The sequence below is a fragment of the Wolffia australiana genome, chromosome 15, assembly GCF_029677425.1.
Source record: "Wolffia australiana isolate 7733 chromosome 15, ASM2967742v1".
Classification (NCBI taxonomy): domain Eukaryota; kingdom Viridiplantae; phylum Streptophyta; class Magnoliopsida; order Alismatales; family Araceae; genus Wolffia; species Wolffia australiana.
Genome location: NC_135849.1, coordinates 7,904,110 through 7,930,439, shown reverse-complemented (window position 1 = coordinate 7,930,439; position 26,330 = coordinate 7,904,110). Strand labels below are relative to the sequence as shown.

The 26,330-nt window shown below is 46.4% G+C and overlaps 1 protein-coding gene across 3 annotated transcripts in view; it reads right to left on the bottom strand.

Moving 5' to 3' along the window:
* ARP8 (actin-related protein 8) overlaps positions 1–26,330 on the bottom strand; it is a 51,186-nt gene that overhangs the window by 2,806 nt on the left and 22,050 nt on the right. For 2 of the 3 annotated variants that reach the window (XR_013583893.1, XM_078587268.1), the window contains exons 6-9: positions 14,105–14,202; positions 13,418–13,499; positions 2,731–2,873; positions 2,117–2,265 (exon numbers count right to left, since the gene is read on the bottom strand). Coding sequence is in view for 1 of the 3 variants with exons in the window: in XM_078587268.1 (XP_078443394.1) it covers positions 2,117–2,265; positions 2,731–2,873; positions 13,418–13,499; positions 14,105–14,202 (472 nt within the window). In the remaining 2 variants the exon portion in view is untranslated. The remainder of the gene's footprint in view (positions 1–2,116; positions 2,266–2,730; positions 2,874–13,417; positions 13,500–14,104; positions 14,203–26,330) is intronic. The other variant, XR_013583892.1, reaches the window with a different exon arrangement.

Genomic DNA, 26,330 nt, shown 5'->3' with positions numbered 1-26,330 from the left:
GGAATTCTTATGGGCCTCTCTAAGGCGTCGTGGTTTTCCAGCCGAGTGGGTAGGATTGATGAAAAAATGTATTACATCCCACTCTTTCGCGGTGCTGGTGAATGGATGCCCCGAAGGAGGTTGGATTCAACCGCAACGAGGGGTTAGAAAAGGATGCCCTCTAGCCCCGCTACTTTTTGTCTTGGCCGTGGATGCCTTTTCCATAAGCACAATGGGGGCGTGCTCCAATGGTCTGCTAAACGATTTTCAGACCCCAAGTTTCCCGGCAGGTATTCCTCTTCTACAATATGCGGACGATACCACCTTTTTCATAGAGGGGGCTGAGGAGGAGGCCAGAAATTTATCCGTCCTACTTGACCTTTTCGCAGATTGTTTGGGACTACACATTAACCGTGCCAAATCAGCCTTTGTCGGGTTCGGATTATCGCAGGAGGAGGAAGCTCTCTGTTCTAGAGCCTTGGGGACACCTAGTGGTACACTTCCCATGAAATATCTGGGTCTTCCATTAACAGGGGGTCGGATCAAAGCTATAGACTGGCATCCAGTAGTGGAGAAGATAGAGCAGAAGTTCGAGGAATGGCAAAGCTGAGTGTTATCGAGGGGGGGACGATTGGTGCTTCTATGCCACGTGCTGTCAGCGATACCTATTTTCTACCTCTCAGTGTTGAAACTACCAGTGGAGACCAAGAAGCGTCTAGAAAGTATGATGAGAAGATTTCTATGGAAAGGTTCAGGATCGGAGGAAGGGAGGGGGATATCCCTCATATCGTGGGATATTGTATGCAGACCAGTTCGCTTGGGGGGACTAGGAGTTCTTAAATTACAAGATCTCAACCTAGCATTACTGGCCAAGTGGGTGTACAGACTTATGGGACAGAATACATCTATGGCTACACTTGTTTTGAAAGACATGTATGGCTCGAGTTTGAACTGGGAAGTTCGCAGATATCCAGTCTGAGCGGCCTCTGCATTTTGGCAAGGGTTGAGGTATGTGTTTCCTCAAGTCCGTGATTTCTTCGAAGCCAAGCTAGGAGATGGCACGTCATTCCGGTTTTGGCTAGGCGCATGGATCCCCCTGGGCACATTGAAGACAAAATTCCCACGCTTGTATGCCCTTGCAAGGACCCCCCATGTCACAGTGAGCGAGTGTTGGGATGGCACATGGACCCCATGCCTAGGCGACACCTTATCCGACCAAAGACTGGAAGACTATACAAGGTTGCAGCAAACAATAATCCACCTACACCCGCAAGGAGGGACACAGGATGGGTGGAAGTGGATAGGTGCATCCTTTTCTGTTCGAGATGCTTATGCGAAGCTGAGCCGCAAACAGGACGGGGAGGAACCGAGGATACTTTATGCGTGTCGCACCATATGGAGACAAAAGTTTCCCCTTAAGGTGAAAAAATTCTGTTGGCAGCTCCTCCGACAAAGAATAGTGACGAAGGTTTTTTCGAGGAGATGGCTCCCAGAAGCTTCGGCATTGTGTGCTATGTGTACAAACGGCGATGAGGATTGCGCTCACCTCTTTTTTGATTGTTCCTTTGCCCGAACGGTATGGACCTGTGAGCCACTCAAGGGGTGGATATCTCATCAGAGGTAGCATTTTGGGAGTCACTACAAAATGGAGCACCTAGGGGGCGAGCTGGACAGGTTTGGCCCTTCGCATTGCTATGGGCACTATGGCTGCACAGGAATGAAGTCATCTTCAACGAACGGGAAGCATCGACGGATGTGGTGATACAAGCAGCTGCGGGTTTTACTGTTGCATGGTGTAAAATCCCAAGGCCAAGGCCCTGGACGGCCTTTTAGGCCATTCATATACTTATCGTTTATAGTTTTATCTCACTGGGAAGGTACCGAATTTGTGTGATCTCCCTTATCCTTATTTCAAAAAAAAAATACTGATCAATCAAAACCCTGATGGATAATGAAAAAACCGATCGATGGATCAAGTCTGATTGATGACAGATCAAAACTTTTGATCAACCAGAACTCAAGTTGAGATCGAGTTGCTCTACCAAAAATCTGAATGATCTCCCACACCTTAAAAGAACCAAAATTTGGCAAACATTCAAGAATTTTAACCGGTCGAAAAAATGGATATGAAACTCACACCGCACCAATCTGAGGCCGGAAGAGAAGCTCCCCTGTCTGGAAACGCTCTTTCGACAGAGTGAACCAGCCCTCCCCAGGGACCTCATACGATGCCCGGGTATCTTTACAAAGTTCTGCACTGTAATCAACGGCAACGTAGCATAGTTTCTGAAAGCATAAAGACAACCATGTAAAACTTTATTCTGGCAACAACATCATTCACATTTGTCGTGCATTTTAACTTAGTTTCCAGCAGCTTTTAGACTCAACTGTTGAATAGTTTGAGGAGAATAGGAGAGGTATAACAAGGGAACTAATACAAGCATAGGAAAATTGACACCAAATTTATACACCAGAACCTATCTCAACAACATCATTATTATATCAACAACATCATTGACATCTGGCTTACATCTTCACTTGGTTTCCACGAATTTAGGGATATTTTTGCCTAGAAACTATGATCATAGTTGTTGCATAGTTTGATAACTGGTGTCTTAGAGCATTTATCTTATTTATGCAAGTGCTAGAAAGCTTACATCAGCTTTATACAGAAGAACCTATGTAAACGTGACATTGAGGCAGAAATTAAATGAATAGCAAATACTTTGATGGTTGAGGGAATATTCATACCTCTTTGAGTGTCCTAACTGTGTATAATGATTCAAAGTTGATGTTTCTTCGTTGCATTTGGTCCCGTAGAAATCCCGTCAATAAAAGGGCGCCAATTCCGATGACTTCAACACCTACTTCTCGCATTACTTTACCACAAAAAACTATATGCCAGTGTCCCCAAACGTCAAAATGCAAACTTTGTACAAGAGATAAAAGATTTAGAAATGACATCTACAGGAGACGTTGAATGAATGAATGATCATTTAATTATGTAGATAAATAACACGGCAAATATTGTTCCATAACCCAAAAACATATGATGACCAAAATGCAACCTCCATAGAATTATTTTTTATTAAAACTACGTAAGCAAAAAGACAACTTTTCATGATTTTTATCACTAAAGATGATATTAATTTAACTAAAATACCTTATAGAACAAAATTTTGGCACTAAATACTGTACATTTGAATTTTATCATTGTTATTGTTCGGGATAATTACCAAGCACGTGGGACCCACGTACTATGGTATCAGAGCCAGGAGATATTGGTTGCACCGTGCTTAAACCTTAACAGCAGGATCGACTGGGCCGAAGCTCCCCTTCTGCGGCAGCTTCTTCTGTGGAAACTTCTCTCGCGACCTTTGTTTTTGCGGCAGCAGTGTCTGGGATCTCTTCTACGGCAACAGCTTCCGCTTATCCTTCTGTGGCAGTATTTTCCTTTGGGAGTTTCCCCTGTGGAAGCTTCTTCCGCTTATCACTACGCGATCGCTTCTGCGGCAGCAGCTTCTGCGATCACTTCTGCGACAGCAGCTTCTGGGATTTCTTCTGCAGTAGCTTCGCCTGTAGGTGTGAGCGCCATTCTGCACCAGCTTCTGCTATCGTCAGTCTACTGCACCTGCTGTTTCTACGATTCCGGGCTTGTCCAAAAACAAGTGTGATTGCTCCTTCGTCCAGCGGACGATTCTCCAGGTGTGATCGCTCCTTAATCTTTGTTTTTTATCATCTCTGGTACTGGTTTTGGGCCTGTTTTTTCTTTCTCTTATGGCTAAAATGGAAGCTATTATGGGAAACCCACTCACTCAATCGAGTGATAAGTGGTATACCCATCTTCCACAAACCACGCCCATAAATCTCTTTACCGGTCATAATCTTTATCAGTGGACAAAGTACATTCAACGTACAATTCGTCCTCGTGGTCAATTATATCATCTAACTGATAATCCTCCTATGGAAAGTGATCCGCGATATTTAAAGTGGCGGTGTAAAGAGGATATTCTCTTCACCTGGTTATTGGATTCTATGTTACCCGAAATCAGTGAGTCTTATTCAGACTGCAAAAACGCCAAAGAAATATGGGATCTAGTTCAGCAGAGATTCTCCATGAGGGAAGATGAAACTCGGATTGCGGATCTGGTAGATAGATCTATGACCTTGCTTCAAGAAAACCGCATGACATTAGAATATGCCAATGAACTTCAAGCACAGTGGAAGTAAATTGATTTTTATTGTCCACCTATGTTTTACGTGATCAGGTGTACCGATACCTCAAGGGACTGAGAGCTGAATTCGAAACTGCTAGAGCTCAACTATTCAACCGCGAATATAAACGGAATTTTTAAGATACTGTTAGTCAAATTCGCAAAGAAGAGAGTCGACTGACCCCCCCGAGTATTTCTACACTTCAAAATTTAGCTTGCATTGTTAAACAACCACAGCCTACGAGTCAGGCCACTAGAACCCCGACATCAACTCTCTCTGAAGGATCATCCAAGAAGATTCAACATAAGGGGCCTCGAGGAGATTATTGGCTCAGGAATCAACATTAAAGGCCAAACTGCACACCCTCAGGAATCAACTGAAGGCTACTGAGATCATAGATCCACATCCCTTGTTCACTCAGGCACTGCTTTATATTTTTCAATTGCACAAAAATTACCTATCTCCTCTGTAACATGGATACTAGATTCTGGTGCTACTGACCACATGAACCCCTCAAAATCTGCATTTAAAACATATGAAATATGTCATAGTGCTAAAAAGGTCCAGACTGCTGGTGGCACTCTGCTTATGGTTGCTGGGATTGGAAGTATTGAGATCCACCCTCTTGGTGTACTTACTAACATCTTACATGTTCCTCAACTCTGTGTCACTCTTATTTCTGTACAACGATTAGCACAACTTGCATCCTATAAGCTGATCTTTGATGGGGTACATGTATTCCTTTGTGACACGCTGGGGGGTCTGAAGCGTGGGCTAGCTAGGATACAAGATGGTCTCTATTACTTATGCTCTACCCACGATGGTACAACTTCCTTGGTGTCGCACTCAATGACAGAGAATACGTCCACTTCCAGCTCTCTCCGAAACAAGGAAGATCAACTTTGGATTCTTCATCGTCAGTTGGGCCACCCATCTTTTCATTTGCTAAAAAAATTTTATCCAGATATTTGTCAAGACTTATGTGTGGATAAGTTTGTGTGTCAAGTGTGCCATATGGCTAAACATAAACGCAACACCTATCTCCCCTCTCATTCCTCTGCCACAAATGTGTTTGAATTATTTCAATGTGATGTGTGGGAACCCTCTCCATTTGGGGACTTACATGGTTTCCATTGGTTCCTAATTCTTACTGATGACGTCAGTCGGTTCACTTGGATTCACCTAATGAAGCACCAATCAGATGTTCCAACTATAATCCACGAATTTGCAGCTATGATCACTAGGCAGTATGGTCAACATATCAAACGATTTCGTATGAACAATGGTCGAGAATTCATGAACTCTACCATTGCATCCTTCTTTAAAGAGCAAGGTATAATTCATGAGTCCTCCTTTCAGCATACACCACAATAGAATGGAGTCGCTGAATGCAAGCTTGGACATATTGCAGAAAAAACCAGGGCATTGACAATTCAGAGTAATGCTCCAAATTTTCTTTGGAGGGAAGCTGCTATGCTTTCTACTTATCTTATTAATCGGCTTCCTACATCCTCTCTTAACAGTAAAACCCCCTTACAGGTTGTGAGTAACATTTTTCCCATTGCCCAGCCACATCATGAATTGGAACTTTGCCTCCTTGGACGTGAATGCTATGTTCATCTATATCCCATCAAACTAATAAGTTAGCTATATCCCCATCATCTATATCCCCATGCACTCCCTTGTGTCTTTGTTGGTTATTCCAGCACCCAAAAAGGCTACAAGTGTTATCATCCTCCCACACGTCACATTCTTATCTCTAAAGATGTCACTTTCAATGAACAAAAATTTTATTATCAACATCATGTACGTGATAACCTTCTGAATGACTCCTCTCCGGTGTCATGTTCCTCTGAACTACCTCTGCCAACCGACACTCCTGAAGACGATTCAATGGCAATTGGGCTTGGTTCAGAAGTAGGAAGGGAAGAGCACACATCAGTGATACGTCAGTCAAGTCTACTACCTCCATTCCCAAAACATTTCATCCGAACCCGAGTATAGGCACCACCTGAGTCTACAACAGTCAAACCTGTTCCTTACCCCACCAACTGGCCCCATGTCCCCTCACCGACAACTAGTATTCCCACTGACATCAGCACTACTCCTTTTCCATTGAGCAATATCCTCACTTATCAGAATACATCCCCTGAACACAAAATATTCTTAATGAATCTGCAGCAAATCAACATTCCAAGAAATGTTCACGAGGCACTTGCTCAATCACATTGGAAAGCAGTTATATGCTAACCAGACATGGGAACTAACTAGTCTACCTCCGGGTAAATGTCCTATTGGATGTCATTGGATATACACGGTTAAGTATCGAGCTGATGATCAGTTGGAACGCTACAAAGCATGGTTAGTTGCACAAGGTTATACCGAAATATTTGCCTCTGTGGCAAAAATGAACAACAAACGGATTCTGATTTTCTTAGCAGCTAATCAACAATGGGGACCTTCTACAGTTTGATGTAAAAAATGCATTTCTCCATGGCGATCTCAATGAGAAAGTCTACATGAAGCCACCCCCCGGTTATGAGAAACCAGAAGGAAAAGTATGTTGTCTTCATAAGGCCCTCTATAGACTCAAACAGTCTCCTTGTGCATGGTTTGAGAGGTTTACTCAGGGCATGGAACAACTTAAGTGTCAACAGTAAAATGGGAATCACTCCCTTTTCTTTCAGCGGTTGACTCCAATCTCTATTGTGATTCTCATTGTCTATGTTGATGATATAATCATAATTGGAAACTCCTCTCCAGGGATTACCACTTTAAGTCAACAACTCAGTGACCAATTCGACATTAAAAGTCTAGGTCCACTCAAATACTTTTTAGGCATAGAGTTGTATCACCCTTTCAGAGAATATATATATATATATATATATATATGTTCTTCTTGATGAAACTGGCTATCTGCAATGCCAACCCATATCTACACCGATGGAAGCCAATCTCAAACTTAAACAAGACAATAATGAACCAGACACTGATTCTCAGACTTATCAGTGTCTCATTGGCAAACTAATTTACCTGGCTCATACTCGCCCCAACATTTCATATGCAGTATAATGTTCTTAGCCAATTTATGATTATCCTAAAATATCTCGTTTGCAGGGTGCGTACCGGATTCTACGTTATCTAAAGGGAAGAATTGAGTTAAGTCTCTCTTTCACTCGAGGTATGCCCCTGCATCTCGAACTGTATACTGACTCCGACTATGCTGGCTCGCAGGTTGATCGCAAGTCTACAACTGGGTATTGCTCTTTCCTATGTGGCAACTTAGTCACATGGCGTAGGAAGAAGCAGTCTGTCGTGTCTTTATCCAATACTGAAGCGGAATTCCGAGCTCTTAGTAAGGGCATCTGTGAAGCACTCTGGATTCAAGGCATCCTCCGCGAGTTAGGTTTCTCGCCAAGGCAACCTACAATCCTCAGTTGCGACAACAAATCTGCTATCAACTTGGACCATGATCCCATCCAACATGATCACACCAAACACATGGAGATTAACCATCATTTTATCAAAGACAAACTTGAGTCCCACGTCATCAACATTGTCTACAGTCGTACTAAGCAACAATTGGCTGACCTCCTTACCAAAGCTCTTCAAAAAGACCAACATGAAGCACTGGTGTTCAAGCTAGGAATGAAAGACATCCATTCCTCCACTTGAGGGGAGGTGTAATGGGATTATTACCAAGCACGTGGGGCCCACGTACTCTGTATTGTCTACAACTCTTCTAGCCATTACAAATCTAGCTGTTGTAATTTGACATGTATAAAGACCATGTCGAAGCTAGGAATGAAATTGTGTGCAACAAATACCTTTTTTTCTTCTTCTCGCTTCCCTCACAGTTACAAGTAGGCTAGATTATTTGAGAGCAGCAGATCCTCTCACGGTGATTCTGGTGATATCTCACGTGGCGATTCCAACATAACACCGGCAAGATCCATGAGCAGAATTACAGTGAATATCACAGTCACATTTGTTCTCTGTCAAACGCATTTGCTCCTGCTGAACGAACAGAACCGTGAAACATCACTCTGTGTTGTGCCATCTCCCTTCGTTGCTCCTCTCAGCCGGTCAAAATACATTCAACATACACTTCACCCACGTGGCCAACTATATCATCTGACAGATCAACCTCCCATGGAAAATGACTCGAGATAGATTAAATGGCTCTGTGAAGAGGATAGTTTCTTCACTTGGTTGTTGGATTCTATGCTACCTAAGATTGGTTGACTTTACACAAACTAACCACATTGATGAAGCATGCCAGCCCACTCCATCGATGATGTCTTCAGAGCCGCCGTCATCGTCATCAACAGCCCTGCCAGTTCGCGTTCAACCCGACTGGCACGCCAAGTCAAAGGTGAAAAATACCCCCGGTAAAGCACATTCTGCATATATCAGACCGTTTTGATTTTCGTCGGCACGCGCTGCTTATGTTCATTGTTTTACTGTGTTCGTGCATTCGTGTTCGTTGTGTCCGCCGTGTTGTGTTCGTGTTCGTATCGTCGTGTGTCGTATCATTTTGTGTCATTGAATATGTGTCAAACATATGTTTTATTTTGTGTTAAAGGGGGATCTCTATGTATAAGACACCCCCCCCCATATATAAGGGGGCACGATGGTGCCCTAGTTTATTAGTTTAGATTATCGAAGTGAATTTGTATTGTTCAGTTCTCGGTCTCAACATGAGAAGGAAGAGGATGGAGGAGAGTGCCACCACAACGTCCACTGCCACCGCACGCGCTCGTGCTTGCCGCACGTCGCCGCTGGCGCCGCACCTGCGCGCTGCAGCTGCTGCTGCCGCCGAACGCGCCTGCGCTTGCGCCACGCCTGCGCCATTTGCAGCATCACCGCCGCTTCGCCGCACTGTTGCCACCATGCCGCCGTCGCGCCCCTCATTGCCGTCGCCACGCCTCGCACGTCCCTCATCCTCGCCTCCGATCTCCGATGTTGTCTCCTGCACATCCCGCCGCCAGTTGAGCGACAACTAGCCAACCCGGCCCGCTCTCACTGTTCCCGCCTGCACTGGCTCTCGCACCAACGAAGACATCTAAGACGAGTGACGCCACCGACGAGGTACGTCGTTTTCCCTTGCTTGTCAGTTATATTACCGTCTTCAGTATATTGTCGACAACACTCCATCGCGCTGGGGTTAGTTTAGGTGGGAGCTTATATATTGAAAACAACGACTTGAGTGAGTTCTTTGGTACGGATCGAGCCCGTCCGTTACGTGTGAGCGCCAACGGAGTTATTCCCTTCGATGTCGTAGCCGTCGTCATCACTCCAACGAGGGTCAGAAGGTCACCGTCATCGTCACCGGTCGCATGCCCTGAAGCTCAGAGCTCAGCAAAACCCCACGAGTTGGGGCTTGCACGTACGTCTACCTAGGATCACCGCATCACGTAGTTACATTTCCTTAGGGAATTTACCTGTCGGACAACGTCCCTGATGACATCCGACACATCTTGGTATGTGAGCATCGTCTCGGTACCCATTTGACGACGCCCCCGACGATGTCTGGCATCACACAGCAAGGAAGTATGGGACCTCATTCAACAAAAATACTCCATGTGGGAAGCTGAATTCCTAATCGCTGATATTTTAGACCGGTCAATGACCATGCTCCAAGAAAATTGCAGTGCATTGGAGTATGCAAATGAACTATATGCATTATGAAAAGAATTTGATTTCTATCGGCCACCTAATGCTAATTCAGTAGATAGACAATATATTCTGAGTGATCTTGTCTATTGTACCTGAAGAGGCTTTGACCAGAACATGAAAAATTCTAGAGCCCAATTTTTTGACCGAGAGCATAAATTAAAACTTGAATTTAGGGTTATGTAGACTTGCAAAGACGAGAGTCATTTGGGTATAACCCCTCCTGTGGCCTCTACCCTTCAAAACTCCGCTTGCATTGTTGAACAACTACATAGCTCTAATATAGCACCTTGACTGCACCCACTGCAATACAGGGGCTCAAGATGACACGACCTAAGGGAACCTGTGGAACCGACAGAGACCAGTTATGGTGTAGCCAATGTAGATGACATTGCCATGCGGAACACACCTAGCGAAAACTTCATGGATGACTTGCCAGGAATGATAAATTGCATAGCAATGTCATCTACAGTGGTTACACCATGACTGGTAGTATTGATGACATTGCCATGCTTACAGTAGTTGGAATTGGTAGTATTGAGATCAGAACACTTGGCATTCTTATTTGTGCCTTAAATGTCCCTCAACTCTGTCTCAGTCTTACCTTTGTACAAATATTAGCACCATTTTCATCTTACTAGCTAATCTTCGCTGGGATACATGTCTTCCTCTGTGACAATTTTGTGGCCCTTGTTGAATGCTCTATATGTTTCTTATCTTCTTTTTCTCTCAATATGTTTTTTTTCTCTTTTTTCTCTCTCTTCCATTGTTCCCTCTATATGTACCTTCTTGAAGAGAACCCTAAGACAATGTGTTTTGTTTTCTTCTACACTTTCTCTCTCCTCGAAGCTTTTCTCTCCTCAGAGCTTCCTCTCCCCTGCGGATTCTTCAGCCCTGAAGCATGGGCTAGCCAGGATATTGGTAGAGAACGTCACGTTTTGGTCTCAGACCAGTTTTACAAAAGCCTAAAACTAAAACTTAAGTTCTGTTCTGTCTTGTTCTTGGCTTGGTCTGGACAGGTTGACTAGTCAGTGTCAAAGTGCCTGATTTATTAGTGTCGAGGCTCAAAAATGAAATCACAAATTTATGAAATCAGGAAGGATTCAGAAATTGTGAAATCACTTTTGAGCCAGTCACATACTGGTAGGGAGTCTGTTAGTTGGTCCCTTACACAAGGCAAAGCATTGACCTTGCATCAACTATGTGAGACACAGATACTGAGTTCGTTTTAAAACCCCCCCCCCCTCCCCCCTTCAACACCCCGGCTACATGAAATGGGATTCAAACCCATGATACAGTCTTCTTGTAAGTAAATTCATAGTCAGGAATAAGAAGTTAATGCCATGGCTTTGAACAAAAATTAAGAGCTCAAAGTTCATATTAGAAGATAAACCTGCAATTTTTCTTGTGTCGAAATTTCTCTTGTGTAGCCAATGCAATAAATAAAATAAAGTCTTAACATGAATTTCCACATAAATAAATAATTTATTGTAAAGTGTATTAAGTGAATCATGGAAAACATAATATTCATCTTTCAATGGATTCTACTAAACTTGGTCTCCCTTTAATTATGGACCTCAAAAAGACGGGGTTCCAATTTAAAAAGGAGAGGGAGAGAGTAAAAGGATATATATAGAGGTTGATAGAAAGAGTGAGAGGGAAAGAGATAGAGTTGTAGTGGGGGAGAGAGTGAAGGGAAAAGAGAATTAGATAGGGAGAGATAGAGAGTGGGAAAGAGATAGAATTAGAGAGGGGGCGAGAATAAGTGGGAAAGAGTTAGAATTAGAGAGGGGGCGGGAGTGAGTGAGAAAAAATAGAGTTAGAGAGGGGGAGAGAGTGAGTCGGAAAGAGATAGAATTAGAGAGGGAGAGAGGGTGTATGAGTGCAAGAGAGAGGTGGATAGAGAGAGAGAGAGGGAAAATGAAATATATATAGGTGGAGAGGGGAAGAGAGTACATAATAAAGAGAGAAAGCTATACAGAGGAAGAGAGAGAGAGATTGAGAGAGGGAGAGTGAAAAAGAATTAAGTGGCGAGGGAGAGAGGGAGAGAGAGAGAGGAAAAGATGGATATTGAGAGGGGGGAGAGAAAGAGAAATAAGTGGGTAGAGGGATAGAGTGGGAGGGAAAAAGACAGAGTGAGAGAGTGAGAGAGGGAGAGAGTGAATGAGAGAGGGGAGACAGAGACACTTGGAGAGAACAAATGAGGGGGAGATAGAGAGTTTTATAGAGAGAATGTGAGAGAGAGATGGTTCTAGAAGGAGAGAGGGAGAAAGAGAGTGAGAGTAAGAGAAAGAGCAAGTGATAGAGAAAGAGTGACAGAGAAAGTGAGAGTGGAGAGAGAAAGAAAGAGCAACAGAGAAGCAAGAGTGGGAGACAGAAACAAAGAGTGCGAACTGGGAGAGAGAAACAAGGAGCGCAAAGTGGGACAGAGAAACAAAGAGTGCGAAGTGTGTGAAAGAGAGAACAAGATAGAACAGGAGAGAAATTGCCAGAGAGTGAGAGGGAGAGAAAAAAAGAAAACGAGACAGGGAGAGGAAACAAGTGAGAGAGAGAGAACGAGAGTAGGAGTGAAAGAGAGAGAGCAAGAGAGAAAGAGCCAGAGAGAGAAAGAGCCAAAGAGACATTTTATCCAGACGTGAATTCAAGCTCCACCCACTATCTGGATTAAGACTAAGCCAGCTGCTATCTCAGATCCTATTGGCACAGTCACTAATTCACCGACCAATGTTTCTTCACATCAGTATAACATACCAACCGGCATGAGTACTACTCTGTTTACTAAGCAATTTTCTCACTTACCAGGATGTATCTCATGTGCACAATTTTTTGAATGAATCAACTGAAAATAACTATCCGCATAACTGTCGAATAGGCACTTTGTTAAGGGTCAGGAACTCTGTTCTGTTCCTTCCAGTCATTCATTCCCATTCCATTCTACCCGCTGTTTATTACTGTTACACACTGATCATTGTAATATCTTATTGGGCCCTAAAGGACCCAATAAGGTAAGTTAAATAGAGATATAATCCCCTTAAGGAGACGGGAGTTTTTCCTTTTCAGAAACCAAAACGTGTCTTTCTTTCTCTCTTCTCTCTTCTCCTCCTCTTGATATCTCTCTCAACCTGAATATATGATCATTCACTGCCTAAGAAGCGCTTCTACTATGAAGCAAAAAACAATAAATACAATCAAAACTAACACAAATAGGGTTGTCATTTTCTGTCAAAACCTGTAATTTCATAGAAGAGAACTACCGGATGTACCGGATGCAAACCGTCATCACTGATTATTCCTCTTGGACAATCAAATATGAAAATGATATACTAAAATTCAAAAAAATCAGCCCTACTTTGTGATTCTTTTATCCTACTGGAGATTGCCTCTATCCATTTAGACACACAATAAAAACGTGACTCTACAGGATGAGAAAAACATACTGCAATTCCCACTTAAGTCCTTCATGTATATGTTAAATGTTAAGAAGGCTGATCTGGAAGATATTCTATTTCTATGCAAATATCCGAGATTTGGATGTTCAATGACTCACTGGGCACCACAGATGTGACGTTGAAGCCGATATTGACGATAATTCCTGAGGTACGTTTCGCTGCGTACAATCCTAACACTGACTAAAATAAATAGATATGGTTAAGTTTATATCCAACATCATGGAGTTACAAACAGAAAATACACTACTGAATTAATTTATCAATTCTTCCTGATTGAATGGAGTGTATGAAATTAATAAATCATGCTTGGGATAAGATATCTACCACCCTGGCATTTGGTACTGGTAAATGCAAGAGTAGAGATGAGTAAAATTAATAAAATTTCATTTCATCATTTATAGATATCTCCAAGGATTCAGAATTTTCCTTCCCCCAATTTATCATTAAATGATGTCTCAAGATGTTAAACCAAGATAGCAGTTTAAATAAAAAGATTAGAAACTGAAAAAAAGTCTATTTTCAGACTTCCAAGTCCAATGTAGCTCTTGAGAACTTTTCATTTGATTGGCTTTCATTGTTTATAGTTTCAGAATAAAATAATCTGCCACCTCATTGACACAGGGAAAAAATAAAATCAGGATTATCTGATTTTAAAATTTTATTAATTTATGTATTTCTCGTTCATCTAATGTACCGTACTTTGGAATCAGGAAAGGCATATTGGAAGGCTGATTTGAGCAAATACTTATTGTGTTATAAATCTCATCAAGGGAAGGCTCATTTACTTGATCTATGGCACAAACAGCAGGAACATTCAAGTCAAACAGCACCGAGTGAATAGCCTCCCTCAGTTCTCTTCTAGATGCTCTAGCTGTTTCCGTATCTGCCAAAAAGTTGATCAGATAAACATCATGGCTTGGAAATCTGTTACGGTTCCCATGAAACAGTATGCAAGGAAGAAATGACAGAAAGAGAATATAGAAGGGGGAGTGTCACGTGCAGTACATGACAATTATAGAAATTGTAACTGACTTCTCGTGTGGAGGAGAAGTATAAATAAAGAGGAAGATGAATAAAGAAGGGGGGATTTTCTTGACATTGAGGGAGGTACGCAAGGAAGCTCGGCTGCATTAGGCGATAGTCTGCGTGTAGAGTCTCAAGGAGGGGGATTCGTCGGCAATTAGGAAGCATCGGAGGGTTATTCGTACAGGCGGAGCTTTAAGGGAGAATTCAAGTAAGGATTTCTTCTTGAAAAAAACTAATTGGATCTTTGGGGTTATATCAAAATCCTGGTCTAAAAACCTCTTTGGTTTGACAGAAAGTATCATGATCAATGTAAACATTTGAATTTATAAACACCATCTTAGATATTGACATTGCTGAGGAAACACACACCTTGAAAACTGCAATCGAAAGATTTTGAAGTTTCATAAGGAAATTAAGTCTAATAAAATCAAGACATTGCTGAGGAAACACAAAGATATGCTGAACTTCCATGCCAATCCCAGTACACTTCATAGAGCACAATCACATCAAGTGGTATTGTGACGATTCATATGCAAAAACAAACATGCATGAGATTATGATGCTCACTCTAAAGTCGAGGAATAGATGTTGCCCATGTGTGGGTACATGATATGATCACAGACAGGATCGTAACATGACCGAAAGAGGGAGGTGGCCCTGGCGGAATGGACGACACCGAGGAATGAAGGCGGTGGAGGTGAAGAGTGGGTGTCGCCAGAGGGAATGAGGCCTGTCTGAGCGGATGTCATCGGGGGAGATAATAGCTACCAAAGGGGAAACACTTTTTTTTTTAAGAAAATAAGGAAGACCACCCTTAATTGGTGGTCAACCTGTTACCATTAATGATGGAAAATATGTACATTCAAGATACATATATTACCGAAATGGTCCTCCAATCACTTCCCTCCAACCCAAAAAGACACAAGGGTCTCAATGTTGTGAATGATATTCTCCACTGACGCCCACCTCCCCTTGAACACCACCTCATTCCGGTGCTGCCATAACGCCCATAGCACTGCAAGTAGCCTCCTCCGTTCCAATTTGCTACGGTACCTACCACTAGTGACTGAGGTCCAAAATGCCTCGTCGGAGGAGATATTCACCCCTGGTATCTGCTATGCTGTCCATATTTCTTGGGCGACCTGACACGTAAAGAATAGGCGGGAGCAGTCTTCATCGCCCTGGGCACACAGAGGACACTCGATGGAAACAGTTGGATTCCACCTCCTCCGAAAGACCCGTGTGACCAATCTTTGTTGTCTCAATAACCAGCCGAAGAACCGCACCTCGAGAGGAACTTTTTGCATCATCAGCAGAGAGCATGAATTGATGGTTGTCGAGTCTCCCCCCGCTTCCCCTCTGATCTTCAAATATGCATCCTTCACTGAGAAGGATGGCCCTCTCCACACCCAGCCATCTCGATATACATTCGACAGTCTGATGTTCGAAAGGATCTCTTGCATCTCCATCAGTTCCTCAAACTGTGCCTCTAATAACGCCCCATGCATGATAGGGACCCAAGCTCCGAACCAACATTCATCTACCGTGGCGTTTGGGTTCCCCGCTAGAGCAAAAAGTCTTGGGTATTTCAACTTCATGACGCTTGATTGGACCAGTTGTCGCTCCAGAATCAAAAGCCAGCCCTGTCCCCCAACCTGGGGTCAAAGAACCTACGGATGTGGGGTATACTAATATGCAAACTGCGCCAAAAGGGTGACTCCCCCCGAATTTTAGTCCACCTTCCCCAAACCGTCTCTGCGCCATATCTGTCCCTAAGGACATTGAGGGCGAGGCCCTCCGCTGACGTCACAATCCTTTCCGCCCATTTGGTCAGTAGTGCCAGGTTCATGGAGTCTATGTGGAGTATCCCCAGCCCTCCTTGTTTCATGGGCCTGCAGACCTCTTCCCATGCTACCAGGGGTACCCCTTTACGCCCATCCTCCCTATAGGTCCCCAAAGAAACCTCCTCATCAGTCACTCCAGGCGTTTTGTCACAACTGATGGTATTCTAAACACTGACATGTAAAAATTTTTGGATTGCTGAGAGCATAAATCGCAATAATACCAAGCGACCCCCTTTTGATAGAACTTTGGCCTGCCAGCCTTCCAACCGCCTCTCCACCTTCTCGATCACTGGTTGCCATTCTGTGGTTAAAATACGTCTACCTGTCAATGGAAGACCTAGATTAACTCATTGGTAGAGAACCCTTAGGCGTGCCTAGCGCGTTGGCGCGTTGCACTTCTTCCGCCGACGAAAGTCCAAATCCCACAAATGCCGACTTATCCCGGTTGCGACGTAACCCGGAGAAATCCACGAAAATATCTAACAGTGTAGATAGCGTGTGAGCTTCTGTCATGGATCCTTCCATGAAGAATGTCGTGTCGTCCGTGTACTGAAGTAGTGGAATGCCCCCTGGGTAACTCGCAGTTTGGAAGCCTCTTAATATGCCGTGTTCGCATGCCTTAAAGGTGCAGGTGGCCAAGGTGTCAACTGCCAGGGCAAATAGTAACGGGGCTAACGGGGCTAACGGGCAACCCTGCCTGACTCCTCTCTGTGGGTGTATCCATCCCCCTTCCGCCCAACCATTGACTAGAACGGAGAATGTGTGGGATGTAACACAGCGTCGTACCTATGCCACCCATACCTTGGGAAAGCCCCGCTTTCGCAAAATCAACCATAGAAATCTCTAATCGAGCGAATCATATGCTTTGGTGAAGTCGACCTTCCAAATAAATCCTTTTGTCCCCTTTCTCTTCCAAGTTGATACAATTTCTCCTGCCACCACCGCACTGTCCACCAGTTGTCTACCCGGAAGGAATGCCGATTGAAATGGTCCAATAAGGCTCCCAATTACCCTCTTCAACCGGTTAGCCAACACCTTAGCGATGATGAGGTATATCGAGTTCGATAGGGCAATGGGTCTTAAATCCCCCACATTCCTTGCACCTGGTCGCTTGGGAGCAAAAAAAGATGACACCGATTGAGCCGTTCCAATCCAGAATTGCCTTGTCTGAACTCATCCACGGTACCCATCACATTGGATCCCACAATATCCCAGAATTCGTTGAAGAAGAAGACTGGGAATCCGTCAGGGCCCGGTGCTCATTCCCCATTTAATCCTTGGATTGCAACCCGCACCTCTTCCACGAGAAATGGTTTCACTAACTCTTCTTGTTGTTCTTGGGACACCTTTGATGTGCTTCATCCGCTCCATCTCCATTGGTTCTGAGGCCCTCGTTTGGTTCTCTCTGAAGTGATATGCGAGTGCTCTGCCAACAGCTTGTTTCCCCACAACTTTTCGGTCTCCCACTTGTACTCGAAGAATATGGTTTGAACGCCTCCTTCCATTAGCCACCAAATGAAAAAACCGAGTATTGGTGTCTCCCTCCTTCAGCCAGAGTTGCCGCGACCTCTGCCTCCAATCAAGTTCTAGTTTTTTATCTTCTTCTTCCACCACCGTTCTGCATGCTTTCCATTCCTGAAGTTTGGCCTCTATTAAACATCGGATGTCTTCAATTGCATCTAAATGCTGGACTCGTGCTAGAGCTTCCTCTCTTCTACGGTTTCTTTCTTCGTGTATCTTTTTCTTAACTCTGATAAGGTGTTGTCGCAGCCCTGCCAGTTTGGCACCCAACCGTGCCGTGGCTGTGCCCTGGGCAGGTGGGGCCAACCACCAAGCTGTCACCTCTTCCCTGAACCCCTTCTCTTGAAGCCAAGACCGATCCATTTTGAAGTATGTGGGCCGATTCTGTCCGACGTTATCTTGCCAGATAATCGGTACATGGTCCGATAGCGGTCTGGGGATTGCTTGGACATCAGCCAGTGGGTATTCTTCAAGAAGTTCCACTGAGCAGAGAAATCTGTCCAGGCGAGAGAGTGAGGAAGGACCCCTCGTGCTGCGCCATGTGTATGTGCAATTTGTTGGATCCATTTCTTGCAGTCCAGTTTCGGAAATGAAAGACCAAAAAGCCTCAGAGCCTGGATCCTGCCCTCCTCTCTCATTCAGTTTATCTCCCGACTCCAGAGTCACATTGAAGTCTCCTCCAAACAACATTGGAATCCCGTGAAAGAGCGAAGCCACTCCTAGCTCCTCCAACAGCATGTGACGTCGGGCTGCGATAAGTGGGCCATAGACCCACGCCACCATGCATTGAAAACCATCGCTCCTTCTCTTTAGCTTTACAGCAGCCACGTACAGCCCCGTCCAGGACCCTTCTATAGCAAAAGTCGATGTGTTCCAAGCAACCAGTGACCCTCCAGCTCTACCAATCGCGTTGACTGTCACAAAGCCCTCTAGAAATGCTCACCCCGCTACATTCCATTCCTTTGAAGAGAAACTCTCCATCATTGTGTCTTGTAGGCAAACTACTGTGGCCCCCCATTGCCGCAAATACCTTCCGATCACTCCTCATCTCCCTTCATCATGGAGACCGTGTACATTCCATGAGACGCACTTCATAATTGAAACGATGGTTGCCCCCCTTGTCGCCTCTCCGGCGTCACATCCACACACTCGGCAACCTCGTACACTGTCAGCAGTGTGGCATGCTCGTCCTGTAGTTCTTTGTTACTTTGGTGATTTGAATACTCTCCGATCTCCTGCTCCTTGGTGTTCAGCCCCCGCGATGTTGTCCCATTCATATTTTGTTGGAGACCCACTATCTTTGACCTTCCTTCTGCGATCAAGCGCATTTGACCGTGTTTCCTGGACACCACCCACGTCTTCTTGCCTTCCGCATCTGTCAAGGCCAATTTTCCCGACTGTAAACCACGCCCTTAAAATGCCGAAGGTCTTCATTAGTGAACCGCCGCGCTTTATGGACCGTGGTCTTCTTTTGTGATGTCCCCCTGGTCAAGGACGACGGGAGGTCCGTTGCTGCGCTCTCACCGCTGACCTTGTCTGCGATATCTTTGTCTGGTGCTACCTCTCCCACTGTAACCTGTCGTCTCGACTGTACTTCTATGGCTAACGACTGTAACCTGTCTGGTTCTCCATCTCGCGTTGTATATCGCTACTGACCCCGGCTGCGCGTGGCGCTGGCAGAAGAGTCATAGGTCTTATTCTGGCTCTGAAGGTGCCCGCATCTCCATGGGACCAGACCAATTCCGGTATCAAATCCCCTTCCATCAATTCGACTTCCACTAGCACCACCCTTGGCTCCCCATCCTCCAAACCCGTAGATATGATACTCTTAAGATTTCCAAATGAAGTGACTATCTTCTCCAGCGTCGAATCTCGACGATGCACCAATGGGACCCCGTGCACCTCTACTACCGTCCCCATTTTTTTAATTTGATCAGCCCCGTCCGTAGGGAGAACTCGGCGCCACCTCACCTCCGTGGTGTCATCTACCCTCTGCGTCCAGCCGCATACCGCAACATATTCGGCCATTGATACCCCTCGAAGAACTAGGGTGTTCATATCTAGCCTTTGTAATTCTGCCTTCTCTAGTATCGGAACTTTCTTCCATTGCCTTCTCGGACCTCCTCTAACCCTGGAGATTCCCCGAACACGTCCCCCACTAAGCACTTTTGGAGTGAAATAGCACATGTATCCACCCCCTTTGTAACTAGGGGGGTCGTTTGTTGGTCCTGTCTTCAGGACTGTTGCACCCTCTGATCATGTCTTTTATTTTTTTCTCCAGTCTCTCGATGACGATTGGCTTGGCGGTGTCCTGCCCCTCTGCATCTGCGGCAGATCGCTGACTCTCTACATTCTCTTGCTCGGTGTCCCATCGCTAAACATCTGAAGCACCTGTTCTCCTCGCTGGCAGGTCATCGATATGTCATTGTGCTTTTAGATTGTGGCTTTTCAACGCGACGAGGCCTTACCGTCACCCATCCTTCCTCATCGTCCTCCGCTCCATGTGCTACTCTATTCCCTCGAACTAAAACTTCTTCATGTGGGCTTGAGTCTAGTGCTCGAACCCCATTATCTCGTGTGTGTGGTGACTGCTTGTGCTTGACTTCAACATAATTGTCTCTTTCTATGAACTTGACTCCAGGGTCCCCCCCATGTTCCGAGCGTAGTGTGTGTGTCTGGTGACCCCACGTTCTCCGGCCCTGATCTTGCACCGCCACCTTCCCTGCATGGTGTAGTCATCTCCAATCTCCTCCTTATCATCTTCATGGCCTCTCCATTCTCGTGCATGAAGCCCTTCAGTGGGTTGCACATACTTGAGTCTCTTCCCTCTGTCACCAACTGTTCTCTGCATGTTTGCCCTGTGCTCCCGTCCAGCGTGGATGGAGGATCGTACGTTGGGGACCTCACGCCATCTCCTCAAGCCCTCACGCTGAGACATGTCCCAGTGGAGAACCTCTTTGTGTCTGGAACTCTAAATGTAGAAACCTTCTCGCTGGAGGCCCTTGCCGAAGACATCCCTCCGTGATCGCAACTCCGCATCCGGAATTCTCCATGCCGGGGGATGCTGCTGGCGGCTCATCCCCTTCCCACCATCCCTTTCGCCCCGGCGGCCTACATCTGGGTGATCGCCGTGCCTGGGGACTCTGCCCCGCCATCCCTCTGCCACCGCTTTGTCTTCCTCTTGAGCAGCCACAACCCTTTCGCTGCGGCGGCCGATGTCGTGTCGGTCGTCACGCCTGAAGAATTTGCTCCGCCGCCGTACTGTCATCCATTCACTTTCCTCCCGACCGGCCGCTCTCCTATCATGACAGCGACCTGCACTGGGGCGTCCACCGCCCCTGATGGCTTCATTCCTGCGCTGCTCCATCTTTCCCTTCTTCACGTCTTACAAGTGTCAGGGTTTGCGCAATTGCCGAGCACCCAACGGAGACGGTGGAGGCTTGGAAAAGAGTATGAGCCTCGTGCCCTTGGTGAAGAGTCGTAGCGGCTTCACCTCGTCCTCGTCTGTCCTCGAAGCGTCGGAGGGCCGGGGCGTCGACGACGCCGGAACGTCGGAGCCCTCGTCAGATTCTCGTCGGAGCCTCGTCAGAATCTTGCCAGGGCCTGCTCACTGGAGCTTCCTCGACGGAGCGTCCTCTTCGGAGTCTCCCTGTTCTCCCTCGTCCCCGTCGGAGCCCTTCTCCCTCGTCTTAGTCCTCGCAGATCTCCCTACCCCCTTGTTCTCGCCGTTCTCCAAGGATCGCCGATCACGGATCAGGGATCAGGGAACACTGTTCTCCCTCGCCTTTCTCCGTTCTCCCCACCGTTCTCCCCACCGTTCTCCCCCGCCGTTTGCTGCTCTCCCCGCCAATCGCCCCTCTCCCTGCCGTTCACCGCCGTTCGCCCTTCTCCCTCCTCCTCCAAGGACCGCCGTTCGCCCTTCTCCCTTCTCGCCATTCCCTCTTCAGTCCCGAGCTCCCTTCTCGCCCTTCTCGCAAATCTCCCTTCCCCGCCGTTCCCTTCTCGCCCTTCTCCTTTTTCGCCATTTTCCTAGATCTCCCTTCTCCGCCGTTCACCACCGTTCGCCGCCATTGTTCTCCCTTCACCGCCGTTCACCACCGTTCACCGCCGCAGATCACCGTTCTACCCGCAGATCGCAGTTTGCCATTCTACCCACAGATCGCCGTCCACCGTAGATCGCAGATCAATCCTGCACCTCTGGATGAAGACTTCTCGCTGAAATCGCCAGCGGTGGAAGGCGGAGGTCGATCACCAGACTTGTTCTCCTAGATCTTTTTTCTCCCCCATTCACCACTGTTCACTGCCGCTGTTCTCCCTTCTCACCGCCACCTAGCTTTCTTGACTGATCTCACCAAAGGGGAAACACTTGTAATTCAAGTCCTGCCCTCCAACAAGGAGGGCTACATATTTAAAGGGAAATGCAAGATTGAAGGGAAAGACGATAATGTCACTAGTGGGCTTACTAGAGGGGTTAGATCATAACAATACACAATGGAGAGATTGGGGCGTGAGAAGGACCTTTGTAGGATGATCCGCACACTTACCCAAGGATGGTCAGAATTGGAGGCTCAAATGGCATAATAAGAACCTTGATGTAGGTTCCAATTGGGGAAGGGATGAGGGATAGAGACAATAATGGGAGCGAAGATACAGAGACAGAGGAGAGTACAAACCAGGGATTATAACTGAGACCTTTTTTCACTTCTTCTTTGCCACACATGAGGGTCAGGCTACTGATTGTTGAAAGGAAAGGAGAAAACTACCCTAGCGACAAAAGACTACAATGCTCCTAGTGGGCTTAAATACCAAATAGAAACCTAAGCAATAGGATCATGTCACAATGATAGAAGACTGGAAAACCCATCCTTTTTTGCATGAGATTTATGTACCCTGAACTGATTTTGGGGAAAAAGTTGAATGATTCTGTACATGATGTTTGCGAATTTTTTAAGCACAAGAATCCCACTATTCCTTCCACTAGAGGAAAAGGTTCTTAACCATTAGAATTCACTCATAGCATCTCTTGTTGTTGATACTTAATTGTGTTTTGATTCAGAAGGACTTTTCTTTCTCAAACACAAATTAGACCTATGGTCATCCACATATTCAGCACTTAGTTTAAAAGGGAATTTGACACATCCATCCAGAGGCCTGATAAACACGTGCTACTACAGTTTTGAGGAATATATCTGTTATAATCTCAAGTATAGGGCCATTAATGATGTAGCTCAAAATGACTAGCATGGATGTCTCCATCTTGTAATGAAAAGATGACCATTTTTTTACCCTAAATTTTTTTCCGCTCTCATCTCCCTCCATGGTGTCCTAGAGGGTGCCTTTGTCAAAGATTATTTGCCTCGGAATGATACATGAAACCTCACGTGTTCAGAAATCTCAACGAAATTACATATCAGAGAGGAAACAAGGCCATTTTCATGAGAAGACTAGGATTCTTCTTTTCCGAGGACATCACGCCAAGATAACACAGGGAAGACCACTGTTACAGCAGTCCACCGATATGACCCCGCTCCAGGGACATATCGAGGGACGATTTTAAACCAACTTTCAATGGAAATACTCAAGGTTCAATGTTGATGACAGAATTGGAAAGGGGTTAGAAGAGAAGGTTCCCGGGGTAGATAGTAGAGAAACGGGAATGGTCGGGGAAGTGCGGCTGTCAGCTCGAGCGAAGGGGAGATGCCTCGACCTATGAACCGCGAGAGAGAAATAGAGTGAGGTAATCCGGAGAGGAAGGAAGGGAAGGAGAATAGGAAGGTCTTTCTGTGTGAATGCCTACCTCTTCCGGTCGCGGAAGAGGTATTTAAGTAGGAGGTAGGCATGTGTGTTCTGTTCTGTTCGTTTAATTCGCACAAAAAATTCGCACAAATGAACCACACAGGGGTCTGTTCTCTGTTCAGTTCGTTTGGTGTGCGAAAATTAGAACGCACAATTCGCACAAATTCGCACGATCTGCACAAATTCACACAAAAGGAAGATGGAAGGGAGAGGGAGAATGAATGAGAGATGGGGTCGGGGGTAGAATTTGAGATGAATATACGCCGTGAAAGGGAGAGAGATTGGCGACAGGAGAAGGAGAAGCAGAGGAAGAGTGATTGAGAGAACGGACAACGCAGAATAGGAGAAAAAGAGGAAGATGGACAGGGAGAGACATAGACATGGAGACAGATAGAGAGAGGATGAGATATTGAGAGAGGAGGGTGGGACAGAGTATTTCTGAAGAAGAGAGACCGTGAGAGGGGGAGACATGGATATGGAGAGGGAGAGGGAGAGGGGCAGGAAGAATGAATGAGAGACAGTGAGGGGCAGATAATTGGAGATGAATATACACCGTGACATTGGCAAGGGAGAGGGAGAGGCCTATGGGAAAGAGTAAGAGGGAATGTGGGAGATCGAAAAATGGAGAAGAATAGGGGCAGTGAGAGCGTGCGGAAGAGTCAGTGAACGAGAGAAGAATAAGGAGAAGAAGAGGGAGAGGGAGAGGGAGAGAACGGGTGAGTTCTTACCTCGCAGAGGGTGATCCGACAGCAAGGAGGGCGGAGAGCGACGGCAAGGAGGGCAGACCGAGGGTTAAGGAAGACCTAGAGGAGGGCGGACTGACGGGAAGGAGGGCGGCAAGGAGGAGGACGGAGGGAGTGGGGAGGGAGTGAGGACCGAGGGCGGCAAGGAGGAGGACCTAAAACGCTTTTTTCTTTTTTTAAAAAAAGAAAAAATCGCACAATTCGCACAAACGAACCGCACAGGGGTCTGTGCAAAGTGCGGTTTGTTTTAGAGTTTGTTCTGTTCGGAAATCCAAACAGAACGCACAAATCGCACGGATTCGCACAAAGCGAACCGCACGACCATGTCTAGTAGGAGGTGACGCAGTTTGGGCCGGAGCGTGCATGACGGGCCCAGCTCGGGCCTTCCTCCGAGCGTAGACCCGCTGCCGGAGCATATCAATACTCCCCCTATTTTGAGCAGCTTGTCCTCAAGCTGGAACGAGGGGAATTGATCCTGGAGGCCGGAAGTGAGCTCCCATGAAGCCTCGGAGGCCGAAAGACCCTCCCAATGAGTGAGTACTTGGCACCCCTCCAAGAATGGAGGAAAAGCAGTAATCTTGGAGGGAACTACGTGCCACGTGCGGTCTTCGGTGAGCAGTGGAGGGAGCGGCTAAGGAGGCACGTTGCTGGGCACGGCGCACTTGAGCTGGGACACATGGAAGACGGGGTGAATGCCCGCGCCCTCCAGGAGGGCGAGGTGGTAAGCAACAGGACCGATGTGCTTGAGGATGGAATAAGGGCCAAAGTAGCATGGAAAGAGCTTCTCCAAGGGTCGTTTGGCCAGGGACTGCAGGCGGTCTGTTGGCTTGGGGTAGACTTGCTCGAAAACTTGATATTCCACGGAGTGGCGTCGTCTGTTGGCTTGGGCCTTCATGTTAGCTTTGGCACGGTCCAAATGTTGTCGCAGGAGGTCCAAGTGTGTGTCCCGGTCACGGAGGAGGTGATCGACCTCATCGAGCAGAGAGGGCGAAGAGCCATAACGGAGGAAGTTGGGCGGTGGTCTTCCATAAACCGCTTCGAACGGGGACATTTTGATGGTGGAGTAGTGCGAGGAGTTGTATCTGAACTCGGCCCAATGTAACCAAGTACTCCATCGGCGAGGTTGGTCCCCTCACAAACAGTGGAGGTAAGTCTTGAGGCTCCGGTTGACCACTTCGGTCTGCGCATCTGTTTCCGGGTGGTAGGCGGAGCTGTGACAGAGTTGGGTGCCTTGGAGGGTATGTAACTCCCGCCAGAATCCGCTCATGAAGATGCTGCCCCGATCGGAGACGATGAAAGTAGGGGTCCCGTGCAGTTTAATGACTTCTCTAGTGAACTTGTCGGCCACCTCCTTGGCCGAGAATAGATGACGAAGGCCGAGGAAGTGGTGTACTTGCTGAGTCAGTCCACCACCACCAAAATCGTGTCGAGGCCATTGGACTTGGGCAGGCCTTCCACAAAGTCCATGGAAATGTCTTCCCAAATACACCTTGGTGTGGGGAAAGGCTGGAGGAGTCCGGCAGGAGCGAGATGGGATGCTTTGTTCTGCTGATAAACGTGGCATCTGTTGACGAATTGTTTGATGTCTCGCTCCATGCCAGGCCAGAAGGACTGCGGGATAATGCGTCTGTAAGTCTTGAGGAATCCCCCGAGGCCCCCCACTACCGTGGTGTGGAATTCTCTCAGAATGGGCGAAATGAAGGTTGAGGACTTGGGAAGCACCACCCTGCCACCACAAAGCAATGTATCATTAGAGACTGTAAAGTGCGGTGGAGAAACCTGGCCTGCTTTGATGGCATGGACGATGGCCGCAAGCTTGGGGTCTTCCAAAACCTTGTGACGAATCATTGGCAAGTCGCCCCAATGTGACCATGATATTGCCCCGAGAGTGAGGTTGTCATGGGTGGAGATGCAGGACAAGGCATCTGCGGCAACATTGGAGTGGTCGGCCTTGTACTGAATGGAGAAACTGTATCCCAAGAGCTTGGAAAGCCATTTGTTGTAATCACTTTGAACTTCTCGTTGCTCTAACAGATGCTTGAAACTTTGCTGATCCGTGCCTAGGGCTGGAAGAGCAAGTA